Source organism: Trachypithecus francoisi, unplaced genomic scaffold, assembly GCF_009764315.1.
Source record: "Trachypithecus francoisi isolate TF-2019V2 unplaced genomic scaffold, Tfra_2.0 Lachesis_group1, whole genome shotgun sequence".
Taxonomy (NCBI): domain Eukaryota; kingdom Metazoa; phylum Chordata; class Mammalia; order Primates; family Cercopithecidae; genus Trachypithecus; species Trachypithecus francoisi.
Genome location: NW_022681454.1, coordinates 47,368,227 through 47,390,863, shown reverse-complemented (window position 1 = coordinate 47,390,863; position 22,637 = coordinate 47,368,227). Strand labels below are relative to the sequence as shown.

The following is a 22,637-nucleotide window of genomic DNA, read 5'->3' as shown; positions in this document are numbered from 1 at the left end:
ATATATACCCACACCCACCATACACCCACACATACACACACCCATACACATATGTGCACTTACATGTATGCCTGTAAACACACGCACATACCATCTAATTCCTTTTGTAAGTTTTTGTAGTGTGAACAATTATGCATAGAAAGGGTGTATCTAGTATGTAGACATACAGCTCAATACAATGTCCTGCCACTTGACAAACCAGCCTATTGGCAATACCTATAAAATAAACTATTTTGTTTAAAATAAGAAAAAGTAGAATTTAGGTAAATATTGGCTCTCTGTAGTAATATACTGCATACCGTGGAATCACATCTTAAAAATGATTTATGTTCTAAAGTCAGTGCAAATGGTGACATTTGAGTGTGATCAAAATTTCTTCTCAAAGTCCCACAAATCTCTCATAGGTTGTAATATTTTACCAATATTGCCAGTTTTGTTTTGTTTTCTTCCCCCACAATAGGACAGATCACTGTTTCTTTGACTGATTGAGGGGACATGAGGTATGAAATCATGTGCACTCAAATTCTGAGAACACATTTATACAGTGAAATACTCCACCAGATGCCAAGGAAACTGATATTGATTGAAAGCATGGAGATGTATTTGTTCCCCTTCACCCTCGCCATGGGAGCATGCATTCATTGAGTGGATGCATTGTGGTAGAATTGCCTGTGTTATTTAAGTTGTTCTCTCTCCCTTTTTCCTTTTCTCTAGCTCTCTCCTACTATCTCATTCTCTCATGTGTGCTGAACATGTATAGTAAGGTATTGTAATTTCAAACATTGCAACTCTGTGGTATATGGCATCCTCTTTATTTACATCCTTATTTATATGCATGCTTATATATTCTTTGCTGAAGTCACACAGCTACATATCTATGTGTGTACTGTTTGATTCTTAGAAGAGTTTGTTAGGAGCATGAGTTTCATCTCTGATTGCACCATGTTATACTGTTGTGTTCTTGGTCCATCTGGTTGCAAAAGAAAACCATACAAACAGATGTAGAAACCAGTTTTCTCCTCTGGAAAACAATTGAAAAGCTACAAGCCCATCAAATGCTGAGAACTGTCTAGCTATGGCATGGTACAGTAGCCATCATTAAGGTTTTTATCTTAAAATTGATACAGACACAGGTTAATTTCTCAGTTCTGTTTTAGTTTTAGCTTGGAATAACTGTTTGTTTAGATGATTACTTTGTTCATCGTTATGTTGATTTTCTAACCAAGGTAATAGTTCTATTTTGTAATCTCACATACCACCTAGCTACCATGGCCTGACTTCAGTGAAAGTATTTTCCCAGCAGAGATTCGGTGAAATCATTCTCTGAGAATTTTAGTGAATAAACTGTACTTAATGTTAAACCACAATTGGTTATGTGTATTTCCTGCCAAAACTAAAAGTATAAATTCTGAATATTTTTTTCATAAGGGCAGTTTCAGGTTCTTTCAAGTGTAATGATTTTGACATTGTGTTTAAGAACAATTTTCATGCTAATTGAAGTCTCCTATGTCAAAGGAAAAAAGTCAAGTTCTTAATGTACACAGTTTTCTTTAAGGCTTTAAATGCAATGAAAAAGAACCCTCTAGAATATTCTTTGTAGAGATTCTGTTGTGATTATTGCAGAGCTCCATCTGTAGATTCAACAGGTTTACTGAGTACCAGGTAAGCACTATTAAAGGCACTGGGTATACTTAGTAAGGAAAGCCATGTCCTTGACTTCATGAAGCTTATGATCTCCTGGTGGGGCAATAGACAATAAAGAACTAAAGAAATAGCAATTTAGAGAAGTGCCAGGGAGACAAGGGACACAGTTCAGTGACAGAGAATAAAAAGAGGTGACCTAATTCACAGGGTGATTAGTGAAGGTTTTTTGGAAGAGACAGATTTTAAGCCAAAACTTAGATAAAAAGGAGTTGAGCATGAAAACAGCTCAAGGCAGAGTTTTCTGGGCAGAAAGCAGCAAGGCATAAAGGAGCTTGGGTGTTTCCAGAACTGAAAGGAGATAAGAGTGGTTAAGTATGTATGTGTATGGTATTGGGAGGGATGGGGAGAAGGTGGCCTGAGATTAGGTTAGAGAGGTAAACAGGTGCCAGATGATTCAGAGCCTTATTGGCCATGGTAAGACTCTGGATTTTGAAATAAGTACAGTGGGAAGCCAACAGCATTTTCAAATGTTGAGAGTCCTTATCTGATTTGAATTTTTAAAAGCTCACTTTGGCTACGTTTTGGAGAATGAAATATGTGTGAGCATGTACCTGTGTGTTTGTGTTTATGGCTAAAAATGGAAGCAGTGAGACTCCTCAGAAGGCTATTAGAATCATCTCCTCAAAAGAAAATAGTGGACTGCACCATAAGGTGGCAATAGAGATGAAGCCAAAGGGATGGATTTGAACTATTTTTAGAGGCATTCTGAATTTACTGATTGATTTGATATCCAGGGTGAGGAAGAGTCAGGAGTCAAATGATCAGTTTTCTATATATTTATCTTTGAAATTGGGTGTATCATGGTGTCATTTACTACTGTCAGGTTTGGGGGAAGATCACATTTCAGAGGGAGATCGTGTTCACTTTTAGATACTTAGCATGAAACCTATTACAAAATTGATTACTTCATCAAACATTGATTGAGCTTCACTGCATGCCAGACATTCTACTGAGTAGTAAGGATATCTGATGTCCCTACACTTACAGAATTACAGAGATGATAGATTTCAGAGTGCTAGAAGAGACCATAGTTGGAAATAATCCAGTCCAGCATCCTCATTTTAAAGATGAAGTATAGAATTTTAATAATTTTATTTTTCCAGAAATATTAAGACCTCTATACAAATTGTGGTTATTTTAGTAAAACTTAATTTTCCTCATCCAACAATAGTTGTGGCATTTTTTTCCCTTAGAAGTATAAGTCTGTTTTCATTTCTGTTTTAATGAATTGTTACAATTAGTCTTCAATTAGCATTAGTAAAGCACTTTCTGATGCATTCTGAAATCATAAAAGTATAGGCATTATAGTCAGTTCAGTGGGCAATATTGTCATTGACTTCGGTCAGACTTATAAACAATATATGCAGAAGGAATCAGAAACCATGTTCTAGTGTACACACATTTCTCACTACAGCATTAATGTACACAAAAGGGAAATTAGCTACTTGTACTTTTTGTATTATCAATGGTAGATTGCTAATAACGTTGAAGCACTTTAGAGGGAATTTTTCAAACTTAATAGAAAGCATGAATTGGAGAGGAAAGAAAAAAATACATAAGGGGCCTAAATAATTTGTTGTGCAATGAATTCTAGATTTCTGTGTGCATGTTTGTAGGGTGTGTGTGTGTGTATGTGTGTGTGTGTGTGTTGGAATGTTTGTTTTAAGGTCCCATTTAACTTTTTAAGTTAAGGTGTTTGGTCAAAGAATAATTAGGCAGTGATGAAACAGCAAGTTGTGTAGATTTAAACAGTTTAAATACCAGGAGACGAAAAAGATTATTTAGGGTGGTCTAACTAAGCATACTTACTATCTAAATTATCTTACAGCATTAATTGTTCATTTAGAATGGAGTTCTTGGCTCGTCATAGTAGGTCAGGTACTGTGAAGGAAAGGAGACGAAAGTTCCTGCCCTGCGGGCATAGCAAATTGGAAGCATCAGGTATGGTCCAGTCTGCACCCACACGGGCACACACCTGATGGAAGAATGTTTTCTCCAATAAGTGGTTATGGTCACAGAATGCCCCACAGGGCAAAGGAGGTGTCCAGATGTATTGTAGAGACAGGGGCCTGTTTTTTTAAGAAAGGAAAAAAGTGCATATTGAATGAGACAGACAATAGTCAAGTGACTTCCTTGAAGTTTAAAAGTAGTTTAAGAGGTGAAGATTAAGGTAAGGATAGTGATAGATTGAAATATATGCCAATGAAAGAGGCAAATCTTCTGCAAAGATGGTTGAAGTTATTAAAATAAGTAATTAGAACGAAGGTTCTGCTTCATCCCTGCAACAGGAATGGCAGGACTAAATTGAGAGAACTTGAATCACAATAATGGAAGATTTGACCCTGAGACTTCAAGGAAGAAACATAAATGACCAAGGACTGACAATGGAAACTTCATGGAATTTATAAGTAGAATTGTATACATGCAAATTGGTTAAAAAATTAGTGGTGAATATAAAGACCGGACAGAAAGACAGCTTGTCTTCCAGAATCGATCAGAAATGATAAAACAGGGACTTTGTTTATATGCCTGGACAGGAATAATCTACGTTTTATCAGATAATCAATATCTTTATAACCTCATCAGAGACACAAGAGATAGAGAGGGCTTCCCAATTCCTGAACAAATGTTTAGAAATAAACATTAGTAAGAATTTGGAAGAAGCTTTCGGGACAGGAAAATCTCTTTTAAGCACTTGTGCCTGGCTCCCCCAGAATGTCCACCTTCTCTGTTTTTACTGGAGCAGTTTTAGCATCTCACCTGTTGGTTAATATTTTTCCAATGAAGAACTCATTTTCTTGCTTATGTATAGGTAGTGTGGCCTTACACTACTTCACACATAACCTTAAAATATTCCTCATCATGTCATGTACTGGCACACACCACAGACTCCTGAAGCTTGAGAATGGCTGTAGGAGAAAGGAAAAAACTATAGGAAAAACTAGCAAAAGCAGGTATTTTGGGTTTTTTTTTTTTTTTTTTTGGTTTTCTCTTAAACTTTTTCAGCTGTATGAATCCCTGACCAGCCAAAGAAATTGTCTAGGGAATAATCTGGGAAACAGGGGGTAGAAACACCTTGAGATAAGTTCCCCTATGTAAGACAAATGTCTTCCGTTAAGGTTTTCTAAATAGTCTCTTGAAATGGGGACACATATCAGGCTAGCTCTTGCTCAGGTAAACCTAGGCCTGCAGGGGCCTGCCCTAGGCTGTGCCCAACAGACACAGAGGCCATAATCTTGAGAGTTATGTTTTAGTTTGTTTTTAGAAATTCCTTCTTCACACATTACCTCTAGAACTTTCTCATTTTTCAGTTCTTCTTAGGTTATTTTTAGAAATTCCTTCTTCACACATTACCTCTAGAACTTTCTCATTTTTCAGTTCTACCTAGGGACAAAGAGCACCACTCAGCTGCTGAATTCATTTAAGAAGGCAGGACGACAAAACAAGCTCTCTGCATGTTTCCTCTGTGCATATTGTTGCCAGGTCTGTGGTTTGTGTCTAGAAATTTGGCCAACGAGTTGAGGAACATTTTTCACCCCTTTTCCCTCTCCCTTCCCCTTTCCTTCCCTTCACTTCCCTTGCTCTCTCTCTCTCTTTCTCTCCCTCTTTCTTTCTCTCTTTCCTTCTCTCTTTCTCTCTTTCTTTTCTTTCTTTCTTTCCCTCCTCTCCCTCTCTTTATTTTACTTTCTTTTCTTTCCTCTCTCCTCTCCCTCTCTTTCTTTTTCTTTCTTTTTTATTTTTTTTTCCGGAGAAGAGTGGTTTAAAAGGGAGTTGAATATAACGGAGCACCTCATTATTTTCCTTTCTTTTTGTTTGCTAACTAGGAAAGTCCATCAGCTTGATAATGGAGGAGAACAATGACGCCACGGAGAACCCCCAACAAGGCCAAGGGCGGCAGAATGCCATCAAGTGTGGGTGGCTGCGGAAGCAAGGAGGCTTTGTCAAGACTTGGCATACTCGCTGGTTTGTGCTCAAGGGGGATCAGCTCTACTATTTCAAAGATGAAGATGAAACCAAACCCTTGGTGAGTAGGAGAAAATGTAAAGCATTAAGGGCCTAAGAAAGCCAAGAAATAGAGGGATTTGCTGGAAACTGATTGGGACTGAGACCACCCAAAGTTCCCCGGTCTCCTTCAGTTCATTGTCACCTTTCACCCTTTTACCCATTGTTTGCTTTGAGTTGGAGATAATAAATTTGCTAATTGAGGTCAAGAGGCAAATTATACTTATCTAATATTAATTTCAATTTTTACTAAGCCAGAGGAGAATGTCTCAGTTCTTCTGGCAAACTTAGTTCATGAGAAAATTTTAATAAACATCTGCTAAAAGATATATTGTAGCCAAAACATCTTTCTTTTTCTCAGGAGTAAATGGAAAGCACAGATTTGAAGGAAGAACTGTAGGCACAACTTTCAGTAATTTCTGAGACATTTTCAGTATCGATTCTCAGAGGCTTCCCTCCATACTTTAACTTACATAAAATATGGATGTGGTGCTAAACCAAATGACATTGATACATTCAATCAGCATACATAATGTACCCATTCCTCTGTGAATAGTCTCTCTGTTGCTCTGTAATTCCTTAGTGGTTCTTTATTTGCTTATTTACTTATTTTCTCAACCATAAGTCTCAAGACTGCAATGAGAGAGAAGAATCATCTTCACCTGCATTTCTATAGTTGCAACAGTTTTCTCAGATTGATCATGGCTTATCAGTTGATGAGAGGATGTGCAAACTGAGGCATCACTTCTGTGTTTTTCATCTACATCTATAGGATACATACATGAGAGAAGAAACATTTTAGATTCGTTTATATAAACAACCCTAACAGTATGTTCTTGAGGCTATTTCCTCTTGTGTTAAAGTTAAGAAACTTAATTAGGAATTTGGACCAGGTCTCTGCTTTAGTATTTTACATTCCTAAGGCATTATAATTTCACAATGTTCTCATTCCTCTAATTGAATTCCCTAAAAATAGCAATAAAAATACATGCTACAAACCTTGGTCATTTTTTTTGAATTTGCTACTTTTTAGGCATTTGCCAGGGCTGGACATCAGCCAAAAAATTTACATATATTATCTTATGAAATATTTAAAATAATCCTATGAGGTAGGTATTATTAACCCTAATTATGCATGAACACCAAGGTTTATGTGTAATGCAGATTACCCAAAGTTAAACAGTCTTTTAATGATTTGTCTCAAGTCTGAGTTCATATGGCTTTAGCCCAAGACATTATACATAAATTTAGAAGGTCCCATATTGGTATCATGACAGTTATAGTACTTTCCGTATCTGTTATTTCATCTGTTATTGCAAACCAGTGGGGAATATGGGGACTATTTTTACAGAGGAGGAAACTGTGACTTAGAGATATGAAGTGATGTAATCAAGATCATATAATCATTCAAAGATCAGAAGCAAATTAATGGAGTCTTCTGTCTCCTATCTTACCCTCCATGGTTCTTTTCTAATTGCACCTTGTTTTATAATTATCTAATAATCAGATTAAGGTATTATCTTGAATATAAAATTATTTTTACCAAACTCAGAGAAAGGAATCAGGTTAATGTGAAAAGACAGAATTTAAGGGGTCCAATGTGGGGACTTCGTTATGGAGGATCACAGTGAATACTATCTGTGAGAAAATGCATAGAGGGCCATATCTCAGGCAATATGATAATATCCTTTTTGAACAATTTAGGGCAGAATTCCTCAAACTAGAGTTCATGTGCACGTTCTCTGACATTTGCACATTCTCAAATTTGAGAAACACGGACCACAGGCTTGGATCCACTGTATCTTCATGACTAGCAGGCACTCTAGTGGTTATATTGATTAAAAATTGGAAATATAAATTTTATAATGTAAAAACTCCAGATTAATTCAAATAAAAATCTACTCAAAATGAAAATTACTTAATTCATAGTATTTCCAAGTTAAATAGTATTTTTATATTAGCATGTTCCTAGTATTACTAGTATTTGTGACTTACGATAACTAAAATTAACAAAATAGACTCGTATTGACCAAAAAGTACTAATTCTTTTATAAACCAAATGTAGACCATCACCATCCCCCCTAAAAAATGTTTTTAAATTTTTCATTCTATGTATTATTTGTTAAAGATTTGTGATTAATAAAGCAGTTAAAGTGTAGGATAAATAACTTTATTCTTTTATCTTTCTTTTTTTTCTTTTTTCTTTTGAGATGGAGTCTCACTCTGTAGCTCAGCCTGGAGTATGGTGGTGCGATCTCAGCTCACTGCAACCTCCACCTCCCGGGTTCAAGTGATTCTCCTGTCTCAGGCCCCCAAGTAGCTGGGACTACATGAGTGCGCCACCATACCCGGCTAATTTTTTGTATTTTTAGTAGAGACAGGGATTTCACCATGTTGGCCATGCTGGTCTTGAACTCCTGACCTCAGATGATCTACCCGCCTCAGCCTCCCAAAGTGCTAGGATTACAGGCGTGAGTCACTGCGCCCAGCCTTGGGATAAATAACTTTGAATTATCTTTTTTAACTAACTTTCATACAATTCAAGCACTGAAAATTTTAACTTTGAACTTTTTAATGTTTTGCCCTGATGTTTAAACACACGCATACAAATTCAGATTAAGAACTGACAATTTCTATATCAGAGGGAATGTTTGTAATATGCAAACGTTCTATATTGTTCTATGAATGGGCTAATTTCTTCCCTTAAAATAGACCAAGTAAGAGTAGATGCCTGGCACATGGTAACTGTTAATAGCATATTTTTAAATGAGTTAATGTGTCAATGGAATGTATCTAGAGCCATGCAGCAGCAGGGCCAGGACCAAGGTACTGTGAGTAATACTGAGTATTTTCAACTCCATCTATCAAAATCATACTATTTAAAACAACAAAGTTTAAGCCACATTAAATAAGCCCTGCAGTGATTTTTGTAGAATATATTTTAAAGAATCAGAACATCTAAATGGAGAATAATTGAGCAACCTTGAAAAATGTTGAAAGTGGAAAAAAATTTGTCCTAAAACCTGTCATTCTGTAGTTGTGTGTTTATGATTGAATGTATATGGTTGTGTGTATATCTGTGTGTAACAGCCAAAAGAACGTTGTTAATGAGTGATAGATGAAGAACTAGGAGTCACTTTCTTGCTCCTAGATGCAGTGCTCCTTCTGCTTCGTCCTTGCCTTCTCATTAGTCTTCAACTTTTCTTTACCTTTGCTTTTAGTCAGAGATATTTCTTGCTTTCTTCTTTTCACTTCAATGCTTCCAACATAAGAATGCCCTTGGCCTTCATGTATTTTGATGAGGGCTATTTCAATAATATGGAGAAAATATCATGAGTAAAATTTCAAAAATTCATCCTTTTAAACATTCCTAACCAGCTGGAAAGATTCAATAAATTTAACTTGCTTTTTGTTTTTTTACTTTCTTAGAAGGCACTTCTAAAATGAGAGTAAAAAACCCTTGAAATTTATGTCCTTGTTGTCCTTGGTTAAAGTTCTCAATTTATTACAGTAAATTTTCACTGAGTTATTTTACTCAATAAAAAGAGTCAAATCAAACTCCATCATTATCCTTATTTTGAAAAACTGCTCATCTGTTGAGAGAAAGCAAAATTATAATCATAACAGGCTACCCTGAAAATGCTGACTGCTATGAATACATAGGTACAATTAGTAGCAAGGAGTGAGTGAGGACTGTCTAGAGGGCTTGGGAAAGGCTGCATAAGGCAAGAGGTGACCCTGACCTGGGATTTTGAAGGTCGATGTGAGTTTTGCAGGTAGATAAATTAGGGAAAGGAATTCAGAGCAGACGAAAGACATGGAGGAAAGAAAATAAATATCTATAGATAGCTCCATATTGCAAGGGTGAATATACGACAAGAATGTAGTTAGAAAGAAACGGGGGACCCCAATGGAAAAGGGATTCCTTAGTAGGCAATGAGAAGCTATTTCCAGAGCACCTGTGATACTCAAACTACACAAATATGTTAATCTCAGAAAGGAATCATGACAGTTGTTTCCTAATACATTGAAAACTTAAGTTAATAAATAAGAGTTTCTCAATTAGATTTTCCTTACATCTCTGTCTTCAATTTTTATTATGAGAACACACTATATCTGATTTAGTGCATTATGTACTTAAATATTTGAACTTACTATGAATGTTTCATGTTCTTATTCAACTTGCACTTTGCCTTCCAAATATTCAACAACCTGCACAAATTTGAGAACTTAGAAAGTTTCACTGCCACTTTTCTTATATTTTCTTTTTGAGTAAAAGGCAAAGGTACCTCAAGGCTATCCTCTCTCTGGAGACAGCACCTGATTTGTAAACAGTGACTTTCCAGCACTTAGCCAACAATACCTGGCAATATATGAGAGACTTATCTCATAATATAGCTATTTAACATTTAATATAAATCAAACTAAACATCCTCAGTATCCTGTAATTTTTTAATAGGAAAAAAGCAACTTTATAGTTCAAAACTGTCTCCAGAATCCATTATCTACAAGTATTTGCACTTATACAGATTTTATTCAGAGCATATTTTAAAAATAAAGTTGATTTTGATTGTTTCTATAAAAACAAACAGGAAGGTGATGCATGTAGACCATTTTTGAAAGTACATTACTACATCTATAATTCTTGTCACTCACAGGCCACTACTATAAACATTTTATAGTGCTGAAGTTTTCCAGTTTTTTAAGTAATACGTTTTCTATTTTAATTTATCTTACAAATTTCATTGTATTTACATGCAGAGGAAAAACTGTAAAATCATACTGTACAGAAGAATCTATAAAAAAGAATCTTCTCCCTACACCGCACACCCCCAAGGACTTTGGATATCTATTAGAAAGGGCTTAAAACACATTTGAACTGAATTCATGACAATATCTGTTCTTGCATGCTTCATTAATCATGACAAATGACCATGGCCTTGTCAATACAATAACATGGGGGGAGCAGCCGAGTCAGAGATGAAGTATGATTATAGTTATCTTAAAAATAACGAAATCGTGCAGGTTTTGTTAAGTGAATCCAGTGATAAATTTTCCTAATGACTTTTTTATTTGCCTATTAAATAGAAGTAAAATGCCTGTTTTACTTCTATTATGTAGCATATTACTACTTACATAAAAGCTAAGGCTCAAGCTTGGCCATACTAGAGAAAGCCTCTGACATAGGCTTGTGCTAGAGTTTGACACAGCAGGGCATCGATTTTCAGAAGCCAATCTGAAACTCCTGATAAAATGACTAAAATCCAAACAGGCACCAACTCAATTAATCTGGTCTAGACTTTCTACAACAGATATTGATCCAATTATGTGGGGAAGTTTTTTTCTGTACATGATGAAGATGACACTGTATTAGATCACAATGGATTTTCTTAACTTAGAGAACAAAGTGATTTAGAGTGAATTATAACCTGAAGGTTGACCTCTAAATGTGCAAGGATTGACTGCTGATTTAAGAGTAAGCTCTCATTTTATATATTTAATCAAACTCGTGTGTTAATGAAATCTAGAAATCTCTAAGGCAATTGCTCTCCTGTTAACATTTATGAAGCCAAAGCCTCGATTAAGTATTTAAAATAATACTAGAAGCATTGAAACTTAGATATCATCCTTAAATCTAAAACTAACTTTCTGGGTAGCATCTGAGTCTTTTGGTGTTTAAAATGACACTAAGATGGTACTATGCGTCATCATAAATTCTTAAGAACTCTTAGCACTTTCCTAGAAATTATTATATAAAGCAAAAGTATTATTTATATAAAATATTATTTTATTCAACTGTTATTTAAAATTTTATTGCTTTCCTCTACACAGCAATATAAGAATAACTTTTTAAAGAATAAAGACATAGAGTGCAGAGTAAAATTATTGGAATTGAATCTTAGCTCATATAGTTACTAATTTGGATACACTGGGCAAATGAATTAGCTGGTATAAGCTTCAATTTACTAATCTGTATAATGAGATTATGATAGTAAATGTCTCATAATATTATTTTGGGGATTAAATAAGACATTTTATGTATCTGATTTTGGAAAGCACTGGTACATGGTAAGCATGAAAGCAACATTAGTATTTTTATAAATTAGTATGAGAAAAATAGAATTTATTGTTTAAGATATTAATACTACTCATTCTTTTGATTTATTTAAGTGAACACATATTTATAGATTTCTAATGTACCTGCAGGTATTATTCTAGATTCTAGGAAATATATATATTTATATTTATAAAATATATATATTTATAATATATAATAGGGAAAATACTATTTATATAAATAGATCCCTCAAAATAAGGATTTAGAAAGAAGAAGCTCAGGTGAAAGTCCAAAATGATTCTAGGTAAGTAAGGAAAGTTTGCTTCAAACAACTATTTAGAAACCTAGGCTGCCAGTGATTTTACAATTTTAACTTTTGGCTTCCAAATTCACCATGGGGATATAAAATAGAGTATTGCCTAAAAGGATCGGATGGACCAGGCATGATAGTGGCCCTTGTCACTTCTGTTCACATTTGGTTAGTTAGATAGCACTGAGTCACATGAGCACATCTAACTGCAAAGGAGGCTGGACATGAAACCTAGATTGATCCTGGGAGCAGAGGAGCATGACAGTGAGAACTCTCTGCTATAAGTGACTAAAGTAATACCAGGCATTTGTGAAGAAGGAGTTAAATTCCAGTGGTTATTAGGCATAATTATGGTTATTATACAATGGAATAAGTATTTTAATAAAGATAAAATAGGAAACCATTGGAAGTCATAGGAGGAGCCCCTATCACCACTTCAACATTCAGAGAGAACTTCTCAAAGGGATAATTCTTTTTTTATTATTATTATACTTTAAGTTCTAGGGTACATGTGCATAACGTGCAGGTTTGTTACATATGTATAAGTGTGCCATGTTGGTGTGCTGCACCCATCAACTCGTCAGCACCCATCAAGTCATCATTTATATCATGTATAACTCCCCAAGGTAATCCCTCCCCCCCCTCCGATAGGCCCCAGTGTGTGATGTTCCCCTTCCTGAGTCCAAGTTTCCTCATTGTTCAGTTCCCACCTATGAGTGAGAACATGCGGTGTTTGGTTTTCTCTTCTTGTGATAGTTTGCTAAGAATGATGGTTTCCAGCTGCATCCATGTCCCTACAAAGGACACAAACTCATCCTTTTTTATGGCTGCATAGTATTCCATGGTGTATATGTGCCACATTTTCTTAATCCAGTCTGTCACAGATGGACATTTGGGTTGATTCCAAGTCTTTGCTATTGTGAATAGTGCCGCAATAAACATACGTGTGCATGTGTCTTTGTAGTAGAGTAATTTATAATCCTTTGGGTATATACCCAGTAGTGGAATGGCTGGGTCATATGGTACATCTAGTTCTAGATCCTTGAGGAATCGCCATACTGTTTTCCATAATGGTTGAACTAGTTTACAATCCCACCAACAGTGTAAAAGTGTTCCTATTTCTCCACATCCTCTCCAACACCTGTTGTTTCCTGACTTTTTAATGATTGCCATTCTAACTGGTGTGAGATGGTATCTCATTGTGGTTTTGATTTGCATTTCTCTGATGGCGAGTGATGATGAGCATTTTTTCATGTGTCTGTTGGCTGTGTGAATGTCTTCTTTTGAGAAATGTCTGTTCATATCCTTTCCCCACTTTTTGATGGGGTTGTTTGTTTTTTTCTTGTATATTTGTTTGAGTTCTTTGTAGATTCTGGATATTAGCCCTTTGTCAGATGAGTAGGTTGCAAAAATTTTCTCCCATTCTGTAGGTTGCCTGTTCACTCTGATGGTAGTTTCTTTTGCGGTGCAGAAGCTCTTTAGTTTAATGAGATCCCATTTGTCAATTTTGGCTTTTGCTGCCGTTGCTTTTGGTGTTTTAGACATGAAGTCCTTGCCCATGCCTATGTCCATTTAACCTGAGAATTGAAGGATGGTATCCGTAGCTGCTGGAGTGGTATTTATGGCAAAGAAAAGGTGTAGGCCATGGTCCTTTGGTAAACTGTTAGAAATCGATAATGGTCAAGTATTCCCATACATAAGAAAAAGGACAGGAAGAGAGAGAGATTTGGAGAAGAAAGCAGAGGCAAGTTTGTTGCAAGTTTGTTAAGAGTCCAGGAAGCAGTGGTAAATATCTTAGATTTTATCTTGAGATCTTAAATTTTCCCTACCTTATATGCCCATTTTTCTTGGTTTATTAGACTTAAAGCTAAACAGTTAAAATAGAACTCATTCTATGTACAGTTCACTGTGAAGGGATCCAAAATGCCTGCCTATCCAAAAAGGCCTTCTATGACAGTCCTGCAACTCCTGTAATTGACTATTTCATATTATTATATAATCCCTGGAAAAATTATGAAAAGCAACTATGCCATAGATAAATACTTGACCTGCCATCATTCCACTAGCATGTAAGCAGGAATTACAGGAATTGCTCCTCATGTCGCTTTTGACTGTAGGAGGAAGAGCTAAGAAAATCTGTCGCTGCTGGAGAGGGCACCTGAGATGGAAAAACACAGAGGATATCTTGTACAAAAAGAGATTGATGGGCAGAGGGATCACGGCATGTGAGACCATTTTCATGCTCATAATTTTCTCCAGAATTGATTTGTCTGGTATAGGCACTTTCCTGGGAAGCAGTTGAGTCCACTTGTTTTTTGTGCAGTTTCTGGAATCAGATTGCCTGGGTTCAGTCTAGACTCCCTACTAGCTATAGGGCTTGGCTAAGTTCATAAAATACATTATTCTCATCCGTAAAATATACATCATAAAATACCTATCTCAGAATAGTTGCTAACAATACATGAAATAATGTTTCTAGAATGCTTACACAGTACCTGGCCATATATAAAGCAGTTAATAAATATTAAGCTATTGATGTTACTATCATCATCATCATCATTTCTACCATCTTTGTCCATCAGGATGTATTAATACAGCAGTTTAGAAGTTAAGATCTATAATATATACTTTATTAATTGTATAATGAAGGGAATAAGAGATGATCAGCCCATGTACGATTTACAAGGAGGTGCTTTTCATTGGTCATGCTAACTTCAGAGCAGAAAATAACTTGTTTTCACTTGTCACCTATGCTGTCAAACATTGAACTTACACGGAAAGATTTCAGAACAATACTCTCCTTTGTAGTGTGCCTTTTCTCTTTGTTTAAATTACTTTTTTGAGCTCCTTCAGAGTTTATCAAAATGGTTATGATGACAGCCAAGGAGACTTGAAGAATTCTGTTTGCAAAACCGGCTACCCCAGCGAGAGGCAGCACTGGTTTTCTGGTTTCTCAGCACCAATTTGAAGGGACAACTACTGGAGTTGAATCCCTTCAGTTCTATTCTCACATTCACTCTTATTAACTGAAGGCTTTTGTATTTGTGATACAGTTCAATATACAGAACCAGGTAGTCCATATTCAGACTATCTCATGAACACAAACTCAGGAAAATTTCCATTATACCAACTAGAGGAGAAGAAACTTTAGGGGAAAAAAAGAATGAGTAAAAATATAATTTGAATATTTACATTTTTGGTGTTTACAGCAATGTGTTTTAAAAACCTATTTTTTTGCCCTTGATATATTGAATATTTCATAGCCATTTCTTACTTGTTCTCTTTCAGGTATTTTTTCATTTTTTGCTATTCAATTTTCGTGTCTTCTGTTCTTTAGCTTTATCTTGCCTAAATCCAGCTGTTTCTCGTTTTTTAGAGCTATCACCATGTGTTCATTCATTTGGTGACTATCAGTTATGAACTACGAAATTACAATTTTAGAATGTTTGGATCACTTTTTATGTACAAGGAAGCAACCAGGATACAAAAATTATTGTTCTCACTTTCTGAAATTTGGCTTTTTTTCTTTTAGCATAATGTTTTCCAGGTTCATTCATGTTGTAACATGCTATCAATACTTCATTTCTTGTTTTGCTGAAAAAAATATTCCATTGTATTAATATAACACATTTTTTAATCCATTTGTCGGTTGATGGACATATGGGTTGTTTACACTTTTTAGTTATTATAAATAATGCTGCTCTGAGTATTCATTTACAAGTGTTCGTGTAGCCATATGTTTTCATTTCTCTTGAGTATACACCTAGGAGTGGAGTGACTGGACCATATGGTAACTGTATGTTTAACCTTTTGAGGATGTATGCTGATGATTTTTATTCAATTTCAATCTAATTTAAAACTCAAGCCTCAAACTTGGTTTAAATCTCATCTGTGTCCCTCCACACCCTGTGTGTGTGTCTATGTGTGTATGTGTGTGTGTGTGTGTGTGTGTGTGAGAGAGAGAGAGAGAGAGAGAGAGAGAGAGAGACCGAGGCAGAGAAACTGGGCTGGATAATCTTTCCTTGTCTTTGAAGTCTCTGTTATTGAGAACTGGTGAGAACAGGTGAGCAAAGACAAACGAATCCCTGTCTAACAGCCCATTGATGTTGGGGGACTACATGTCCATACTGGTTGCTTCTGCCTTTCTGGCTAATTTGTTGCTGTTGATGACCATCTTGACTTCCCAGGTGCCTGATGTTAAATATGACAAAAAGAACTTATCTTGTCCTTTTTCTTCACCTTTTAGCTCTCAGAATTGGGAGTGCACCCCACAGCTTCTTGCTGAAGTCCCATCACCTGGGGACCCACTTTTCATTATTTCACATGAACTCACTGGAAATGCATACATGGTTGCCATGACAAATATGGTGTTGCAGGCCCCTCCACATAGCCCTCAAATTTTCTTTGCTCTACAAACTTTATCAAATTCTTTTGTCTATTATTCAAGGATAAGTGCAAAGCAGCCTCAGCATGTAACAAACTGAGGCGCGAACTCCCAGTCTCTCCAGTTGCCAGTGACTGCTGGGGTTTTATCTTCCTTGACTCAAGGGGGTTATGGACTCTCCTTTCAGATGTTTTGCCTGTAGCAGGAAGGGGAGGACAGATAGTGGTTCTGGCCACAGTGATCGTATCTAACTGGGTTTGATTCTGTTCTGCTGTTCTGTTGTCTCGTAGAGGAGTAAGGCACTTAGTACCTCTTCATTTCAGCTTTTAGATTCCAGCAACCTGTCAGAGACAATAGAATAATTCCTATTTAAAATCTCATTACAAAAACCTATGTTATGCTCTTATATTTTTGAAACTACCTCTTATAAATCAAATGTACATACTTTTTATTCTCCCAGATAAGTGGAACTAATATTTTCTCATCAATAAATTATTCCACAATTGTAAAAATCCTTCCTGTTTCTGACTTATGATTATTAACTTGAAATAATATTCTATTCTGCTTATGAACCAGGTACCTTGCCATATACACAAATATGCTTTTAATATTTTAAAATATTAAAGTACTAAAATATAGCATAATAAGCTTTACATATATTTTAACTTATGATAAATTATTTCTCTTCTGACTTATTGTTTATGTTTGTGTCATGCTGATTAGAAAAGATTAATAGAATCAATTCTATTTATTAGCAGAATCCTTAACTCATCTTTGTGAACCTGAATTTCTACTTAAACATGTTTTTCTAGATATGGCATTACAGATGCTTAAATAATATGTAATTCTTCACTCATGTTTAGAATTAAATAGTACAGATAAACTTGTTCTACTTTGTGGCCAATCTTGAGAAAATTTCAGGTAAAGAATTGAATCTATGGATAAGAGCTCACTGACTTAGATATGAATTGTAAATGCCGTAGTACTGACCTTGCTTGAAGGATGCACTGATTATTTGAATAAACCAACGTAGCTCTAACTTAACTGTTTTTTTTTTTTTTTTTTTTTTTTTTTTTTTTTTTTTTTTAACATTCATAACCTTCTCCAGGGGAGGGAGAAAACATTAGCAGTAAGATTCTAATACAACTTTTGGACAGCTTTTCAGTGCTGAATTTCTGTCTATTTTGAAACTTTTTCTAGTTTATTTTTAAATGCCAATATTCAATAGTTACATTTTCTGTAGATTTTAAAGGATATTTTCTACCTGTCAATTTTTGTTTTATACATATATAAAATGCATGTGGTGGTAAATAAGCTAAAGGTTTTATACATATATAAAATGCATGTGGTGGTAAATAAGCTAAAGGTACTTTTGGATTATGGACTTTATTCTGCTATTAATGAGTTACGTTACCTTGTATTAGTCCCTTCTTTCTGTACTTCCTCTATCAAATGAAGAGATGAAGCTGATGGGTTCAGAGTTGCTATTCAATCCCAGGTTTCTAGAAGTTTTGTGTAGCCACACAAAAGTTCCTGCTTTTTAATTTTTTTTTTTTTTTGAGATGGAGTCTTGCTATGTCGCCCAGACTGGAGTGCAGTGGCGCCATCTTGGCTCACTACAAGCTCCGCCTCCCGGGTTCACGCCATTCTCCTGCCTCAGCCTCCCCAGTAGCTGGGACTACAGGCGCCCGCCACCACGCCCGGCTAATTATTTGTATTTTTTTTTTTTTTCAGTAGAGACGGGGTTTCACTATGTTAGCCAGGATGGTCTCGATTTCCTGACCTCCTGATCCGCCCGCCTCGGCCTCCCAAAGTGCTGGGATTACAGGCGTGAGCCACCGCGCCCGGCCAGTTCCTGCTTTTAAAAAGCTAAGTTATCATAATTCCTTCAATGAGCTAATACTTTGTTTCCCAAATCATTGAATTTGCCTATGAAATTTGCATTGCAATATCCAAAGATATTTTGGAAATGAGACAGTCTACCTTTAGAGTATCCTACGGAAAAATGAGCAGTAATTCCATTTTCAGCCTACGAGAAGATGTGTAAGTATTCTGTTTTCTATCATAGCCTGAATTTTGAATATTGAAGTAAAACTCTTGAAGCCAGTTTTAGTCATTACCACAAATAATGACACTATGGCTTATCTAAAGTATATAGTGTTTTCAAAAATGCCTTTTTAAAGAATCATCATTTTACATGCAATTTTGATAAATATAGTGTTTATTTAAAATGTTGTCTCTGTTTTTGACTCTTTAAACTGCTTGAGAGTATTTTAAAGATACGGACAATCAGACTTCCCCCTTTGAAACCCTTTCCATCCAAAATTATGATATGCAAAACTCATGAGATAGAAAATTGACTGGATTTTTAAGACATTAGACTATAGTTTACTGCTTGAAATTGTATCGTTAATTCATTTTTCAATGAATTATAGGTACAAAGGAATGCCTACAGAGACTGTAACACTCTTTATGTCAATATCCAAAAAGTTTACAATGGGATTGATTTAAATGTCAGCTACTTCAGTCTTTCAACTCTTACTAATTATACATCTTAGTATTGCTCAGGGAGAAAAACCTGCAAAACATTTATGGATCTCAGGTAATGGTCTGAATTGAAAAGTTTCAACATATTTTCACTAAGCTCTTTTAAAGTATATAATTTGATTTTATCTTAGAAATAATAATTTAAGAAGCATTATTTGTTATCTTTCCAAGTTTATATGTCTCTGATTATTTTATGTGGCTGATTGGAAACTACACTTTTGTTTCTGACCTGTTGTTTCCTTTAATATTCTGGATTGAGAAACAGGAGTTGTACAATGCTCCCCCAGGGACTTACATTATGTGGCATTCCACACAGTTGATACTCTTGTAACTTTCTTGTTTTGATGCCTGTCTAAAAATTTGACATGTTCTGATTTTTTCTTGTAAAATGCACTAACAATATTACTGAGCTCAGAAATTAAAACAACAACAAATTTTCCTGTTTTAGAGTATAACTAACTCAAACTATTCCTCATTTTCAAATATTTTCTTAGAGTGACAATTAAAGATGGTTTAATAAAGATTCATTTTAATATGTAACCCTTCACTCTACTGTGGCTTTCCAGGAAGATGAAAAAGGGTTAAATGTTTATTATGAACTGTTATGTCCTATGTGTTCAGTACTCTATTTATATTATTATTCCTTAATTCTCACAACACTTTATTCATTAGATGTTTCTTAATGGATCAAGAGCCTGAACTTCAGAAGGGTTAAAAAATCTGTATCCCAAGGCTAGCAACTGGCAAAACCAGGCATACAGTGAAAAATATATGTATAACAAGAAGTCCAGGAAGGAAAAACATAAATGCTCTGTAGATATGGGCAGGATCCAAACTAGTGGCAAAATGTGTTTTTAGTAGATTTATTTATTAAGAGAAAAGAGAAGGAATTTCATACCTACTTTAATAAATAAGAATACAGCTTGTCATATCCCTGCTGAGGAATCCTATCCTCTTTGAAATGATGACAATTTAGAGGCATCCTGGCGGTTCTAGTAGTTATGTTAATACCTCTTAAACTTTGCTTAGAGGTCCTAGGAGAAAGGATATTGGCCTTCTATAGACCATGCTTGGCTGTTTAGGAAGTATACTCAAAGACTGTGTACGCAAGATGAATTGTAGAGCTAAAACTCATCTACTTATATCTAATCCTCATTTTTTTTTTTTTTGCAGTAATACATGAAATAACCTCTTTTAGCTCTATAGGCATTTGCAGGTGGTTCCCACTTTTATTTGTTTCACATTACACCACTCTGATCCATCAATGCCATGCAATGTAAACCTGAGTTTTGTTTCTACCTGTCTTTATAAACTCATACAATGAAAAAGATTGGTTAACAAAAGCAGATGTATTCCTTCTGTTTTTGACACAAGACAAAAGTGATACAGAGCAGTGGCTGATGATTGTGAGTAAATTATTGCACATAAAATGGAAATGGTTACTCAGCAAATGTGCCATGGACTGTCTTCTTGGGCATGGGACAGAGAACTGATAGGAGTGTGGCTATCAAACCTGCCTCTGCCACTCGCCTCTCATTTTTGTGGATTCCTGTTGAATCCACCTCTGGTGTTTTAAGTCCTAGAGAGAAACCTGAAGGAATCTGTCGCAGAGGTACTCTTCTTAACTCTATTTCCATTTAACGGTTATAACAGAACGGCTATGGGACTTGAACATCTGCTGATGTGATGATGTTGAAGAATAGATTTTGGACATTTCTGACAAAGAATAAAATAATTTTTATGATTTCATGAAATTGAGTAGATGGAAGATGTTATTCTCACTTTCATTTCCCTTATTCCATCTCCAAGGAAAGGAAAGTCTGCTTTGGTAGGTTAGGCCTCAGAGCTTTTTCACTAGTCACTGTTCTACTGGTGGCTTACAGTAATGTATTAAAAGTCCAGTCTGTAGCGTGCTGATACATTAGTCTCTTTATCCTACCTTTGGTTCCCCAGGGACTACTATCCAGAAGGGAAAAGTGCCAATTATCTCTTTATCCTTTGCATCTAGTTGGTTAGTGGTCACATGTATAGAATACTTGGTCCAGATTCCTCATTGGAGCAACAATTTCTGACCCCTGGAATCCCTCTAATTTTCTAGTCTTTTTGTGTGTATCAGCATCTCCCTTGATTTTAGCTATTTTTCTCCATTCTCTCTCAGAAACTGATTGCAGGAGTATTCCCACTCTGGGAAGGTCAAGCCTCTTGTTATCGCTCTTTCTTTTTTTTCCTCTCTCTTTCTTGTTCTTGCTCATACTCTTTTAGCCAATTGCTGGGGTGAGGTATTACAGCCCAGTGGAGTGGTAAAAATGGGGACTTGGATTTGGGATTTGGGTTGAAATAGAGTAAGTAAGATTCTGTATTCAAGACCACATACACTTACCACACATAGGGAAAAGGAATCTTTATTCACACTTAATTACCAGAGATCTATAAAGCAGCTTTGGCCCAAAGTCTGCATCAATAATAAAGTGTTTGGAAGCTTGTTTTACTACCTGTGAATACAGTTTCATGGTGACATGTGATTGGTTGAACAAGAGACTCAGATATTCAATCATAATACTATTTTGGTGTTATAACAATCCCTATATCTCAAACAGAATGAAGCTTGAATATCTATCATGTTACAGCTATCATTTGATAGAAAAGGAAGCTGAGGGTCAGAGAAGACTATAATTTGTATAGAGGGATTCTTAGGCTTACCGTTGAGAATTGGGCTGGACATGGCAGCTCACGCCTGTAATCCCAGCACTTTGGGAGGCTGAGGCTGGTGGATCACAAGGTCAGGAGTTTGAGACCAGCCTGGCCAATATGGTGAAACCCTGTCTGTACTAAAAAGACAAAAATTAGCTGGGCATGGTGGCACGTGCCTGTAGTCCCAGCTACTCGGGAGGCTGAGGCCCGAGAATCGCTTGAACCTGGGAGGCGGATGTTGCAGTGAACCGAGATTGTGCCACTGCACTCCAGCCTGGGCAACGGAGTGAGACTCCCTCTCAAAAAAAATAAAATAAATAAAAATAAAGTTGAGAATTGCTTAATTCACATAATACCCTAAAATTGCTTATATTTTTAGCAGAGTTTCAAATCTAGGTCTTCTGCTATAAGCACTAAAACTAAGGAATAGGCCACAATCTAATATGTGTTTTCTTTTCTGGAAATGGGAGATTGATGAATTCTTTATTGGAATTTTAATAAGTACTCATAGAAATTTCCATAAGTATCTATGTTACTATTATGTAGTCAAACAGTGCCTTGTGTTCTTAATAGTCATGTTTAGTCTGTCTTTCTAATCACATTGACCCCAGATGGTATTCCTTAATTGACCCAGCAGAACAGAGGTAAATTAATACAGAAAAATGTTACATTCTCATAAAGAGAAGACCAAATGATGTCACCATACAGTACTGTCTGAACAAAAGTTCCCCAGTAGTTGGAGTAGAGATAAGTTGTGGCTTCAATTGCCCCTGTGCTGTAATAATTAGTAGTTATTTAATGTTGTGTGTGATTATCCTTTTAAAAGAAAAAAAGCATCATCTAGCAGATCACATGAATGTTGATTTTAACATGTAATGATGTTTAAATTTTATTAGTTTTTTAGTTTGTTCAGAATAGGCTTGTGAATTTGGGTGGGGGGG

The 22,637-nt window shown here is 35.7% G+C and overlaps 1 protein-coding gene across 3 annotated transcripts in view; it reads left to right on the top strand.

The window, feature by feature from the left end:
• Positions 1 to 22,637, top strand: part of ARHGAP24 (Rho GTPase activating protein 24) — a 524,860-nt gene that overhangs the window by 94,165 nt on the left and 408,058 nt on the right. For 2 of the 3 annotated variants that reach the window (XM_033214186.1, XM_033214185.1), the window contains exon 2: positions 5,529 to 5,728. In XM_033214186.1, the coding sequence (XP_033070077.1) occupies positions 5,549 to 5,728 (180 nt within the window). In that variant the 5' untranslated portion in view covers positions 5,529 to 5,548. Of the gene's footprint in view, positions 1 to 5,082; positions 5,188 to 5,528; positions 5,729 to 22,637 lie in introns of those variants that run through there. The other variant, XM_033214184.1, reaches the window with a different exon arrangement.